At 41.8% G+C, this 14,866-nt stretch overlaps 1 protein-coding gene across 2 annotated transcripts in view; it reads left to right on the top strand.

Annotated features, from left to right (window-relative positions):
• Positions 1-3,118: 3,118 nt before the first annotated feature.
• The window catches only part of SLIT2 (slit guidance ligand 2), a 380,209-nt gene continuing 368,461 nt past the window's right edge, over positions 3,119-14,866 (top strand). Inside the window, exons 1-3 of one of the 2 annotated variants that reach the window (XM_058430211.1) lie at positions 3,119-5,225; positions 7,900-7,971; positions 9,092-9,163. In XM_058430211.1, the coding sequence (XP_058286194.1) occupies positions 5,047-5,225; positions 7,900-7,971; positions 9,092-9,163 (323 nt within the window). In that variant the 5' untranslated portion in view covers positions 3,119-5,046. The remainder of the gene's footprint in view (positions 5,226-7,899; positions 7,972-9,091; positions 9,164-14,866) is intronic. The other variant, XM_058430212.1, reaches the window with a different exon arrangement.

The raw sequence follows: 14,866 nt of genomic DNA, 5'->3' as shown, positions 1-14,866 counted from the left end.
TCCTGAGGATCTATAGATTTCTTGACCCCCACGAGTTCCAGTGGATCTACAGATAGTTGGGTGAAGAAGAATCAATTGAGAATTGAGATCAGAGAACTTAGGTTCTGGTTCCAGCTCTGCCATTTAATAAGCTGCGACTTGCATGAAGACCAATATCCTCTAGTATAAGGAGTGAAATAGCAACCATCACTGTGGATGCAACTCTATCAAATAGCTTGGAATTTAGTAGGCTTGAAACAAATTTTGGTTAAATCTTAATTTCCATTATATTAGGGTTCCATGTCTACGTTTCCAATACAAAGACATTGTGAGAAACATCAGATAATTAAAATGAAAGAAATATCAAATAATTAAAATGAACACATATTGCAACAATGGAAAATAGTAACAGGCAGTTAAATTCAAGGAATTAAGCTGTAAGTTTCATGAATTTGATCAATGCAATTACTGTTACCTACCTTTGTTTAAAAAGACAGAGAACTATAATTTTTACTCTTCTTTATCTCTTTTTCAGAAATTCTCTTTTCTTCCTCCCTTTTCCCATATAACCCAACTTCACAACCTTTTTATTTCAAAAAAATGCAAAGTTTATTAGACATTTAATAACTTACATATTATTCCAATGCTTTTTATTTCTTTGCTGCATAGGTGATTGTCTACATTGTTTCTAAATTATTGTAGGAACTGGATTTTTTTTTTTTTTGCAAGATAATAGGAGACTAGGATATTGGCTATAGTGGATTCCACTTCTGCTTAATCCAGGTCAGGATTTATGGAGACCTCATGTGGTGACAAGAGGCACCACAGAAGGCTTTCTTCAGGCTGAGTTTAACAGTCAAAGAGAAACTCAAAAATTCATATGGGAGCAAAATAATCCATAAAGAATGAAGACCTAGAAGTTAATGTTACTGAAGCCTGCAAGGCCTTCAACAAACATCCCGCAGTAATACTAATGGAATAATACAGTCATATGTTAAAGGACAGGAGACCTGGTTGTTTATGTATGTATAAAATTCCCCTTATCAACTAAAAAGTTAATAACACAAAAATAATAAGATATGCCTCTCAAGAATTAATTACAGTCTTTCTTTTTTCTGAATGAAATCCACTGAACGTAGCTTCTTATTTAAATTGGCATCAAATTTTAAAAAGATGTTTCTGTAGGCATGTTGCTATGTATGTTAGTTTCTCCTTGGTTTTACACAAAACAGAAAGTGATCAGAGATAGAATCAAACTTGAATTTATGTCTGTGAATTTCACTTATGCAACAATATCAATAATATTATTTATAAATATTTGGAATGCAGGATATGTTTTTGCAATTAAAATATGGAACAACAATTCTATGTGGTGCACAAAGTTGAACACAAATACCTCTTGTTGCTGACAAGATATTAAAGTCGTGAAATTAAATAAATTAATGTATCAGTAACCATATTTAACCACATAATTTATTGGTACGCACTAACGAAAATTCACTGAGGGTTGGGGGAGCTCCTTCCTCAATGACAGGTACTTGTTCTTTATCTCATTTTCCTTACAAGAAAATGTGACAAGGGCTTCTTTTTTCTTCTGCTCAAGGAAGTTACATAACAGACCTTTAAGCTAAAATCTAGAAGGACAAATGAGTTAATAAATGTCAAATGTTTTTGAAGGTTTTAAAAGAATAGAGCAATATAAATCTGCAGCATTAAAATGAGTAATCCTAAGAGTTCCAATTCAGTTATCAGACGGTATCCTGCCTTGGGGCACGTCCTGGAAAAGGCTTACGTTTTCCAAGGCAGGCAAAATGAGGTAAGTAGGGGTAGCCATTATGAAAGGACATCTTAGAAAATGTTAACTAGGAAAAACATTAATGAGGATATTGCAAAGATTTTAGGTTGAGCATACTCTTGAGTTAAAGAAATCGGTTATTTATGAGGAAACCTACTATGTGGCAGGCATAGATGCTGGAAATACAAAGAGTTGGACAGGTCTTGCTTTCAAGGAAGCTTCTATAATTATACAAATAACTACTACAATATGAGGCTGGTATTAGGCAGGGACTTGCACAAATTCCAGGGAAAGCTTCTTAACGTAGAAATGGGAGAAAGAACAACAAGATGATGCATATTAAATCCAAGAGAAGGAGTAGAGTCATTTAGATGTCATTTCAAACTTACAGTGACATTGGCTCTTGCTGGGGGGAAAGGGGGGCGAGAGAGGCAGCTGTTGCCAGACGTACATCACACTAAAGAGACAAGATGAAAGAAGGAAATTCTCTTTCAAAACATAGCGGGGAAAAAAAAATATCCAGAACTGCCCTGAAATAAAGAAAACCTTCTGGTATAATGTGCGTTGCTAGGGATTTATTTTTTCCCCTCCTTTCTCTCATAAGAGAGTAAAAAATCACACAGATACGTTCAAGCCCATAAGAGTTTTGTGAGCGTATTGAATATCCAAGACATCAACTGACCATGGTGTGGTTCAGTGTGTGTCTACAAAGGAAGGGTTAAACGGAAGGGGTGGCTTGGAGATAGAAAGGGAAGCAAGAAGGTTTGAAAATGCTGTTTTCCAACTTGCAAAAACTGAACTTTTCAGCTCCCCAAAATACACGTGTGTGTCTGTAAGCGCAGGCAGATCTATTTCGGTAGGATTTTTCTTAAATTTAAATCATAATTTCTCTGTTTCTGTCTCTCTGCCTCTTGCTGCGCTGCAAACAGTGAGCAGCCCCCCTTAAGGATCGCGTGGCAAAAGCTGCAGGAGAGGCACTGGCAGGGCTATTTATGAGCCGCGTTCAAAGCCGACCTCTCCCCATTCTCCCACTGCAAACGACTATCTCCGAGCCCAGGTCACCTCTGGGGCCAAGGAGTTGGGGGCTGGGGCTCGGGTGGCTGCTTCTTCGGGCAAAGTTTGCCCGCGCGTGGGAGCGAGGGGGCGAGCCAGGGCGCACGGGAACGCGCGCCGCCAGCCGCCGCCCCCGCCCAGCGCTGGCAGCCCTGGCCTCACCTCTCCCCTCTCCCCAGCGAGGTGCGGGCTCCCATCGCGCAGCCAGGGGGCGGGCCTGGGCCTCGAGGGGCGGGGTCAGGGGGCGGGGGCTCGGGCGGCTATATAAGGCCCGCGCCGGCTCAACTTCAGACTTGGTGTTATTTATTTGGGAAGCGCCCGGACGGCGGAGCTTGGCGGCGGTGGTGGTGGCTGCCGCAGACTGTGGTTAAAAAAAAGAAGGCGGCGGCGGCGGCGGCGGCGGCGGAGGAGGAGGAGGCGGAGGCAGCTGCGAGGGATGGGAGCGCCGAAGCGCCCAGGCGCAGGCCGGAGCTGCCGCGCTTTCTGGGCACGGCGGGAGTGCTGAGCAGAAAGGGGAGCGCCGGGGGCCCGCAGCCGGCTCCAGAGGCGCGGGCCGGGTTTTTGTTTGGCTACGCTGAGCGCCAGTCAGCCCCAGGGAACAACTCCAGTTACAACAACAAGCCACCTTCCTTCCAGACAAGCGAGACTTGGGCTGCTGCGTCCGTCCTATTGTTTAGACACTTGCCAGGGGCTCCGGAGTCGGCAGAGCCACCGAGTCCCCGCTCTGAGTCGTCGCCCTCCCTCTCCCCCACCTCGCTCCCTGGAGCGGGAGGCCAGGAAAGCAGTGGGAGAGGGGAAGGGGCTGGAAGGAGAAGGACTACCCGGGACTGCGGCCGTCGCGTCAGGTGCAGCGCCAGGAGCCGGGCGGCGTCGCCACGCCGGCAGGGATACCGCCACTGTGGCCTTGGGGGACGAGATTCAAAGCCTGGGAAAAGTTGCTGCACTTTGAGAAGGAAGAAAACCACTAGTGGGAGACCGCCGGGGGCCAGCCGTGGCTCTGCGCCCTCCGGGACCCGGCTCTTGTTTCTTCCACCTTTGCCATCAGGTGTCTGCCGCGGAGCTGCGGCGTATCCGGGAGACGAGCGGGGCTGACACGCGCGCACACACGACTGCCATTCAGCTGCCGCCTGGCTCTGCCTGGAGTAGTGGATCCCACCCGCCCACCTGCCACGGAGCCATTCTCCAGTACGCCCCAGCAGGACGCTGACACCTCCAACCTTGGCCTTTGCCTTTCCACTCCTTCCGGTCTGCCTGGCTTTAAGTCCGCCCCCAGTCAGTCCCCACTCAGTCTTCGCAGCAGCTCTCGTCCTCCACTTGGCCTCTTGGAGTTCCTCGCCGGGGTGCTGACTAGTGGATATTTCTGCCCGGCTGCGGCGGCCCGACTGCCCTTTTGTCTTTTCTGCGTGACCTCGGGGCAGGTCCTGGTGCAGAGCGTCGCCAAGGACGCCGAGCGGGAGGCGGGATTGCTCAGACATCTTTCAGCGAAGTGCATGTGTATTTGTAAACCATCCTTGGCTGTCGGGAGACCGCGAGGACCGGTCCAGGCTGCGGCGGAGCCGAGGGCGGGGGAGAGGCCGCGTGAGTGAGCAGAGTCCAGAGCCGTGCGCCCCCAGAACTGCGCGTCCGCGCCGTGCGCCCCCGCGCGCCATGCCCAGTTGCCCCGCGCGCTCTGCTACGGGCCCGCTGGGCTCCCGCGCCTTCTAGCTTTGGGAGCCCACTTTGATCGGGGCAATAATACCTATTGAGCTCCCCTCTTCTGTCTCGTACCTTCGCCACTGGCATCGGATTTGCAGAAGCGTGCGTGGGATCAGAGGACCGCCCTCCCCCCCCCCCCCCACAACCGGCCCTTGCATCTTAGCGGCCGTTGGAAGCTCCAGCTCTTTTACCGCCAAGTTCATCCTTGGGAGACAGAAGACGCGTGATCTCCTCTCCGCTGCTCTTGGGGTCTCCTTGCAGCCCTGGCCAGGCCGATTCATCCTCAGGACCTAAAGTTGCCCAAGGAGCTCCTGCTCTGCCAGAGGAGGGTGCAGAGGAAGGTGGGAGGAGTGTGCCTGAGTGGGCTCTACTGCCTTGTTCCATATTATTTTGTGCACATTTCCCCTGGCACTCTGGGTTGCTAGCCCCGCCGGGCACTGGGCCTCAGACACTGCGCGGTTCCCTCGGAGCAGCAAGCTAAAGAAAGCCCCCAGTGCCGGCGAGGAAGGAGGCGGCGGGGAAAGATGCGCGGCGTTGGCTGGCAGATGCTGTCCCTGTCGCTGGGGTTAGTACTGGCGATCCTGAACAAGGTGGCACCGCAGGCGTGCCCGGCGCAGTGCTCCTGCTCGGGCAGCACAGTGGACTGTCACGGGCTAGCGCTGCGCAGCGTGCCCAGGAATATCCCCCGCAACACCGAGAGACTGTGAGTATGCGCTCTTCGTCTTCCCCTCTCCCCATCCGGGCCGCTCACCCCTGCCTCCACTGGAGGAACCTGGCAGCTCAGGGTCCTGTGCCTGGGGCAGCCTTTGCTAGCTCTCCCCCATGCGCATCCTGGGATTGAGCTCTCTGGAGGGCACTGGCCAGGAAAGGGCCACTGTCCAAGGAGGGGCGGGTCCGCTGGCAGCTGCGCTAGTTCTCCCTCCCCTGCTCTCGTCCCGCCACTCGCAGCTCCTTGCGGGGTAGTTCTCTGGGGCTGGGGAGCGGATAGATAGGGGACAAGTACTGGAGGATGCCTGGGGCAAGTGAGACTCCACTTTGTCCTCCAGTCTCCATAAACGGAGTCACCTTGCGATTGCCAGCACTCCAGGTCGGTTTCAGAGCCTAGTCCCTGCTCTTGTCGCAGGCTGGCGCGGAGGGGATAGCAGGGAGACTCAAAAGAGAGAAACTTACCCTCCCCGATTTTGTGTCACCCTCCTGGGGGCGAAGGGTAGGAAGAAAGGGTCATGGAGTGCCTGGGGGTGCTTCTCACAGGTCGCGGGGAGAAGGGTGCCCCAGGACGGCGACAGCTCGCATAGTAGCCGCGCGCAGCCCCCCGTCCCCGACTTCTCCGGGGAGGGGAAGACTGCATCAGGCCCCTAGGGACTTGTCTCAGCGGGCGACTGCGAGGGAGGACCGTGTCCCATCCGTTAAGGGAAGTTAGCACTGGTTCTCCAGCGCGAACCAGCCCAACCAGGTCTTACCACTGCGGCGACCCGGCGGCGCCCGGCTGCCCCCTCTGGCCCTTCCTGCTGAACCCCTGCGTCCCCATCTACCTTTCTGGCAGTTTCTGCGCCCCTTCACGTGGCAGCAGCTCCCCTGCCTTCCCCTCTTCGCGCTCCGTTGCCCGCAGACGTCCCCGCCTCCCTGTCTCTGCGAGTCTCTAATGAAGAAGTAAATGCAGACCCGGTGTTGACGGCCCACGCGCTCCTGATGGGGCGCTTCCAGAGTTCAGCGAAGTGGAGCATGGAGGCCGTTCTCTTTGTGAACGCTGAGGCCGCCGCCCCGCGCCAGTCCGGCCGCCCTAGGCACGTTCCGCTCTCGCGGTTGCGTGTGGGCCGGGAGGAAGCGAAGGGCGCGGGACTAGGCCGGTAGGGGCCAGCGCGTCTGGACTCGTCCCGCGGCCTCTTTACCCCCGGGGTGTAAGGGTTTCGGGCCGTGGAGAGGAGGCGCTCCGACCCGCACGTCTCCACCCGCGCAGCCCGTTGCACTTCAAGTCGCCCTTCTTATCCAACCCATTTCTCTCGCCCTCAGTTTTAAGGCCCCAGTTGAGCCCCCTTTTCCTTTGCAAATGGCTCTTCTACCCCCAGCCTCACTAGGTTACCCCTACTCCTTCGTCACCTCTCCGAGCTGGCCAAATCGGGGCTCTCTTGTCAGGATTCGATCCACATTTGTGTAGGGTGGTGGGTGGAGATTCATGTTATATCGAATAGCCCAACAATTTTAGGAACAACTGAATGGTACTCTGCTTAGCATGGAGAAGTGGGTTGAGTAGAAAGGAAGAGAAGCCACGCACAATTCTGTTTTAGCACTTGTCATTTCTTGCTATTCAGGACAGTTTAAAGTTTAAGCACGAACATGTCTTACTCAACAAAAAGGGAATGCACTTGGGTGGGTGGGGGTGAGGAGGGAGCGTAGCGATTGAATTTCAGGTCCTTGAAAAAATATACATCCTTATGAAAGATGAACAAAAGTTTCCAGAAAATAGTTTACTGGGTGCTGACTTGTAAAATTCTATCGTTGAAACAGTTTGAATACAGATTTCAAACATGATGTTGTAGAGTCAAAGGTGATACAGAGCTTACTTCTATGAAGAGCATTCAAACCGCAGCAAAGCCTGGTTTTACTTGAAATGATTGGAACCAGGGCAAGTTTAGATCTTGACCTGAAATGCCAGAAAAGGAGATCGTGACTCCTGAAGGAAAAGTGCTGCAGAAATCTGAACAAAAATGTCAGGGCCTGAATACTATTTCCATTCTTGCCCCTGTTAGTAGTTTTCACTTTACAATCACAGCTGGGTTCCCTGAGCTGCAAATGAAGAGTTAAATTTTAATACAAACAGAGTTGTTGGAAGGTAAATGCCTATAAATGCAAGTCTTTGAAGTGCAGTTGTTTTGATGGCACTAATTTTTTTTCTGTGACTTAGGAAGTTTCGCCACCATGCTACCTAAGGATAGTGTTCTGAATTTTTATAAAATTTCTTCCTGAATAGCATGAGAAAATTGGGCATTTAACCTCCTGAAGGGAACTTTTTTTTTGCGGGGTGGGGGGGTGTCTAACAATTATAGTAAAATAGCAGAATACCTGTGAAATTAATATACAATCCTTATAGAAGCAAAAATGGAAAGGACTCTCCCATACACAAAACACAACAAACGAGAACTTTTTTGTGATAATGTAACCACTTCATTTTCTTGTCATATGCCAGCAAGAATGAACTTTGTAAATGTGTTGAGTCATTTTAAAAATATCATTTTAAAGGTTATCCTCTTCTTCCTACATACTTTGTATACTACTTTAGTAATTGAATTAACTTTTAGTTCTGATTTATTCTAAATTTTACTTGAAGCAGGTAAACATAGAAATAAAATGGAACTTTCACTTTCTGGTTTTTCTCTTAGGGATTTAAATGGAAATAACATCACAAGAATTACGAAGACAGATTTTGCTGGTCTTAGACATCTAAGAGTTCTGTAAGTGCATCTTCTGTATTTTTGAATAATTTTTTAAGGTTGCATATTTTGAATCATTACTGGTCTCAGTTTTTGTAACTATTCTGATGACAGTAACATAAAAAATTTAAAAGGTCATGGTTTCCTTTTTCGTGTTTATCATTGTACTACAACATTTAATAAAAATTGGGGCTTTTATTTTAAGGCTGGAAGCATGCCATAGAACCAATAATCCAGAAATGACCTCAGATCTTTGTTATACCATACTCTAAGTGCTTTATGCATATAAAAATGTTGAATAATTGTTTTCACAAAATGAATAAGTAATAAGAAACATTTGATACTTTTAAGATTTGAAATTAAAATATTTAAGTAGATCTGTATTTTATTATTAATAACAAAAGGATTTTTTTTTTGCAGAAATCTAGTATCAAGCATTAAAATCAACCATTCAAACTTTTCAGCAGAGTTTATAATGATCCATTGGTCATATTTTGAGTTTTTTATATTTTGTGTCTTTGTAGCTTCTATAAAATTGTTGCAATATGATTACTTCTTTAATTAGTGGGTTAAATTAGCTGTGAGTAAACCACCACTTGAGAGTCAGTGTAATGTTAAATTGTTCTCGCCCACAGGATTGTAAATATTGACATCCCAGTAGCCATACAGTTTTGACCATTGTGCATTCAGTGTTCTAAGTTTTAAGAAACACATTTTGGTCATTACAAATTATTCCAGTTGTTGATGTGTATCCATGTCAGAATTGAAGTATGTGTATGATAAATTACTGTATTTTGATTATTTGTTAAGTTGAAAACCAGTGTACCAAAGAAAGCTATCAAAGCTTCAGTGTCAAGGATTACTCTTCAGATACACTATTAGTTTAAGGGTCAGAGTTTTTACCGGTAAATCTCGTGAGAAACTGCATTCTTATTAAGTTTTGTGATGCAGACACTGCTATTTCCCTTCCATGAGTTCACTCAGATATATTATTATTAAATTTGATATTGGATCTCAAATCAGAGCAAAATTTAACTTTATAAAGGGAAAGAGTTTTGTTACAAGTTTTCAGTTGCTGAATTGAAATTTATTCAGATGGTGAGTGGTAACATTAAGAAGCATGTTATATTTTGCATTTCAGTCAGCTTATGGAGAATAAGATTAGCACCATTGAAAGAGGAGCATTCCAGGATCTTAAAGAACTGGAGAGACTGTAAGTATTTTCAATTCCAAAGTTATGACAACATAACTTTGTTTTTTAAAAATACTTAAATTTCAAGCATCATGTCTTCAATTTCATGTCTTAGGTTTTGAAAATTTGCAGAAAAAGGAGGATGAATGAGTGGTTTTCGAGCTAATTTATGACAAATAGAGTTCCTGAATAAAAAGTTCTAACTTGTAATTAAGCTCAAAAATACAGTTACTTTCCTGAGACATGTATTTCCTTGAGAATCATTGCTTTGGTACTTAAAGATGTACAAGCATTTCTTATTCTTCATTTGATTTGTTTTATTTGCTCATGTAGGAAGAAAGGAGGTACTTTTATTTGCATTAATGGTGCATTAGGGAAGAGAGAAGTTTTGCTAATTGTTATTTTCATTTTCATGGTGGTGCTTTGTGTGTCATCAGTGACATTTGATGAAATATTTTATATTTTACTGATAAAGATTTACTTTTTGATATTTAGCATGGTGAACATTGTTATTGTTAATAATTACTTTTCACAGTTTTATTTTATTCTACACTAGCTTTAAAAATATTTATTCTGGAAAAATCTAAAGATTATGAAAGTAAGAACTGTGTTATCAAATTGTGGTCATTCAAAGTTGGTTTTCTTCCCAAGAAGATTAAATGTAGACTTCAGATTTTAAGGTACATTTTTTACGTATTACTTGAGGACTTTAAAAATGTTTACAGTATATATCTGCAAAAGACAAAACCTCTGTCTGAAATATTTAAGATAAATTACAGACTTTGTAATTTGAAGTATGAATTGTATGTCTTACATGTCTTGATTATTCAGGTTTGATATGTTTGCATTTTGAAGGCAAAGAAAAGCTCTACTAAAAGCAGCAACAATTATTTTAATAAGTTTTCATGCCTGCCTTAATAGTCACTTTAAGTAAAAAATAATTTTTTTCAAAAAATAATAAAATCTGATGTTCATTTTAGGCTTAACACATATTCAGGTTCACTGGGCAAAAGGGCAGAAGTTAATTCCCTGTAATTGTCCATAAGTAGAAAAATGGTTTGTCCCCTTCCAAGATATTTATAAATATATAGACTATATTTTTATCACCTCAAGTAAAACACAGAAATGTCTACTTTATTTTACTATTGGTCTTTCTGTATGATAAATATTACAATACAAGGACTATAATTGTGGAATTTAAAATAAATTTAAAATCACTACTTTCAACTAATTTTAGAGGGAAATAAAAATTGGTAAACATTTGGTTGTGTTCCTAACAAAGCTTGTGAGTTCATAGCCTATCTCTAAATATATAAACAATACTCTGAAAGTATTTATTCTTTGATCTCCTTCATAGACTACATGATTAGCTAATTCCTAGTAAGTAACTTGCAAAGATATTTTAATCTTTAAGAAAGCATCAATATAATTCAAATGTTTGGTAAAATGAATAGATAATTTAAATTGTTATTTAAACTTTATGTTTTCAAGAATAACGTTTAGTCATCACAGGAAAGTATCTTGAGTTTGGTTGTTAAATTCCAAACCATTGAAGGAGTTTTGATGGCTTTTTATGCAGTCTCTATTTTGGTTATATTGTTGTTTTAAATATTTTCGGGAACACAAGAACTAAACAAACTTTCTCATTCTTTTTCAAGTCACTTCAGAGTGTTGTCTGAACTTTCATCTTGAATAAATTAACTTTTCCTAAAACTTATTAACCAGATGCTATATGCTCTGAAATTTGATTAGAGTTGTAAGCAGGTACTATTTTTTGACTTTTACTTCCTCTGGGAATGTCACTTCATCTCAGAACAATTTTCTATTCTACTAAGACTAAGTCAGATGTTTCAGAGTGGGAGGAGGATTCGTAATTCTGAATGAAAACTAATATATATGCAGGACTTCTTTAAATCACCCCAGCTGTTGGCCAAGAGCAAATATTTCATATTTGTGAGGAAAAGCTGAGAAAATTCCTTTTGTTTACAACTGCCAAGTCCATCTGATGGAAGCACATTGTTATCTGACAGCCAATTCATCTCCTTGGGACTCTGGAATTCAAAACCATTTCTTAGGAACATTGTGGATATGCTTTTCAAATATTTAGTTTTTTTAAATACATTAAATGGCAAGGCAGGTTTGCTAAGGAATGCATTCACGTTATTGTGAAACAAACTATTTTAAATTTTGTTCAGTGTATTGATTTAAAAACTAAAAACTAAAAAAAAAAAAACAAACCCAAAACTACCCAGAGAGTTTCATAATCAAACTGCTATGGCCTGTGGTATATCTCTTTATTTTAGTCAGTGTCATTAACACCAAAAAATTGCTTGCTTTTTCAAAAAGCTGCAAGAGACAATGTGAAAGACAAAAAGAAATCAATAAATTAACTTTTTACTATGTATTGTATAAATGTATATGGTCTTTAGCAATTTAGTTGTGAAATTTAAAATTGGAACTCTAAATTATGAGAAAGGTATAAAACTAGGTTTATGTTGTAAATCCCATTTATATACTGAATAGTGATTTAATTTTTATTCCTTGTATGAAAAACAAAATAAAAACATTAATTTTATTCGTGTGTAATTTATGGTTTTAAGTTATTTTCATTTTAAAATGATAAAACAATTCTAAATTACATTTTGTGCATATTTCATAGTTATAAGTTCTTTTTATTTCATTTTATGTTGATGGACGTTTAACTTGATCTATAGAAAAACATGAAAACAGGAAATAAAGATCTGTACCTTTTTAAAAACTCAGCTTTTTAAACTGCAAGAAACAGTCATGTTGTTGATTTGAATTTAATTGTAGCATGGAATAACAAAGTCATTATTTGCAAATCAAAGCATTATAGCTATAAAGTGTAGTTTTCCCTTTCAAAGAGTGGGTGAAATACAACATTTTCAGATAAACTGTCAAGAAGGAGTTAATAGTAAAATACCTCCTCCTTTCTTTCCTCCTCCTCTGCCTCCCTTCCTTCTTTTTTCTTCCCTTTTCCTTTCTTCCTTACCTTTTTAACTAGCTCCTTCCCTCCCCTCCCCTTCATTCTCTTACAACGTGAGATGACACATCATTGTCAGAATGTGGTTATGCATCACTGTAAAAGGAGGAAGTTGTAATCATGTCTGCATACCATGAGCACACATTATTTTCTGTTTTGACAGTTTGTTTCTGCACTCTCAGACCTAACATGTGCAGAGTCATATATCCTAGGATGCTCTGTATTGCCAGTGGTACCTGTTTATCTGGAATGAAAATGAAGCCTCAGAATGTGCCTCATATAGACTGTATTAGCAGGTCTCCTGTTGTTCAATCAAAAAATTTTTCAAATGAAATGTGCTCTACCTAGATAACCAGTTAATTCAATGGAAATTCGGATAAAAAAGGTCACAAAGAAGCTGCAGTAAGAATCAGGACACCTAGGAAGTATATTTCTTTTATATACCTCAAGGAAGATACCTGTGTATGTTTGCAATAAATTCTCCATGCAAAATTATTAATTTGAGATTTTTTTGGATGCTGCATAATGTCCTAGAGGGTTAAAAAAATAACACTGGGACCCAGCAATGCTGTGGGCTTGTGTAAAATTCGGTCGTTCACACACTGTTTATGGGATTAGATACTACAGTCATTCAGTTATATTTTTTGGCCTTTAGGGAGACCCAGACCATGTCAGGGTTCCACTAGTGAAAATAATCTTCTTTTGAAAGTTCCTTGATAATACAAATGCAAAAGTATGAGAAAGTTTTTGAAATTTTTTAGGGTTGTTATAGGACGTTTTATTATTTACTCCAAGACTGAAAAGTGAAATGCATATATGCCTAGGTTATGTTGGTAAGAATCAGTAGCATACTGTGAAAAGTCTTGGATATTAGGTTTTGTGTGAACAGTGCAACCATCTTATACCCTTAAAATAAGGAAATTGTGGAAATAATAAAGGCAGGCATGTGGAGTGTTCATCTTTTCCCACCAGTACTTGGTAAATGTGTGCTTTTAAGACAAATATTGCTTTAACTTCTCCTAGTGTTAGTATAATTGGGTTTGAAATGACATTTTTCCCACTAGCTTTGTCATTTGATACTCATTTATGCTTGAAAATGAGCTCTGAAAATATTATTATGATAAAGCCATGTAAGGAATCTTGAACAGTCAAGCTGTTAACTTAGACATTTAAAGTTTCCACCAAGTTGATATAAAGAACATATTCTTTTTAAATTAGAAAAGTCTAAGTCCCTTTACAGTGAAGCCTACATTTGACTAAACACTACATTCTAATGAGATGGTATGTAAAAGACAAATTTATTTTTCTTAAGGTGATGCTGAATTAGTTCTCCCTGCATACACGTAGCACTCCTAAGCATGGGACAGACAGTGTGAGTGAGGCTGAGGAAGTGTGATGTGGTAGGGTTTTTGTTGTAGGTCATTACGAATGAGTTCAAGAGAATATGTTGTGGAACAGGTCTGAAAGAAAGCATCATTTATCCTCTGTTCATCAAGGATCTGGATATATTCTCTGTTCATCAAGGATTAGTCTCTTCTGACTAATCCGACAAGTTTATAGGCAACACATAACACATACCTTTTCTTAACAGAATGACAATCTAACGGTGCTAATCTCCTTGGAAAAGAATGCAAGCCCATCTCAAAAGAATTGTTTTCTGGTATCTTTCCACACAAGTTTAAAATCATGACAGTCATTCTCTTGGAAAGTCTCTTTAAAGGACACGTCAAACTCTGTAACAGAGGCTGAGTATGCACATAACATAAAATATAAATGTCCTAAAAGATATAATAGCTATTATATGCCAGTGATGTTCACCTATTTGTAAGCAATGTGGTCGATTTTAAATTAGGTTTACTGATGCTGGTCATAGAAAGCTTTAATCCCTGTTCACTGTTACAAGTTTAGCAGAACGTTGAATCCATCTGAGGGAATTTCTCATGCAACAATTTTTATGGGCCTTGAAGTTGAATGGTGGTGAGAAGGCCCGTTTGCTCTTTGTGGACCATTTTATAAATTCTGAAGCAGCGAGGGTGTTTATTTTTCCCACATCTGTTTTGGGTCCTCTTTTGTGACAGTGTTTGCTGGATGCCGTGTCCTTTATACCTCCCCTGAAATGAGTAGTTTAGTTTGCACTGTTACAATGTATTTGTGGAAGCAGCCAATGTCAAATATTTTACATTGAATTCCCTCTCTCATTTCTTTTGGATACCTTTCTGCTTGAATTATGTCTTCTAGACTGAATTTCACAACTTCACATGGAAAGAGAGACATTTCTGCATGGACTTCATATATATTGCCGTTATCTTTTTTCAAACCAAGTGTTATCTGCTGGACTGGAAAGCATATTGATGAAAATGCTTTCAGAACGAAAGCTTGATAATAGGGCTGTGATTTGATCTCATCAATATTGCTTTACAATAATATTTACAGAAAATTATTTGGATGTCCTCTCTGCAATGTCCATACACTCTGAATACAGATGGACAGTTCTGGAGCATTGGCTCTGTGCTGCTCTTTGGGTTCTAGAGTAAAAGCAAAGAGTGTGGATTATCTAGAAATCCCTGTTCTTTGACATCTTATTTTATCTGCTGATGCTTGGTGTCTCATGGAATACCAGGCAAATACACATTGATTGTACTGTTGATTATGGTTTCTAACCAGATACAGGCTCCCCTTTCTCCTTTTAAAATCACAAACGTTAGAAAAGAGTGATATCA

This window comes from Hylobates moloch, unplaced genomic scaffold (assembly GCF_009828535.3).
Source record: "Hylobates moloch isolate HMO894 unplaced genomic scaffold, HMol_V3 SCAFFOLD_17, whole genome shotgun sequence".
Taxonomy (NCBI): domain Eukaryota; kingdom Metazoa; phylum Chordata; class Mammalia; order Primates; family Hylobatidae; genus Hylobates; species Hylobates moloch.
This window is presented reverse-complemented; position numbering and strand designations above follow the sequence as displayed.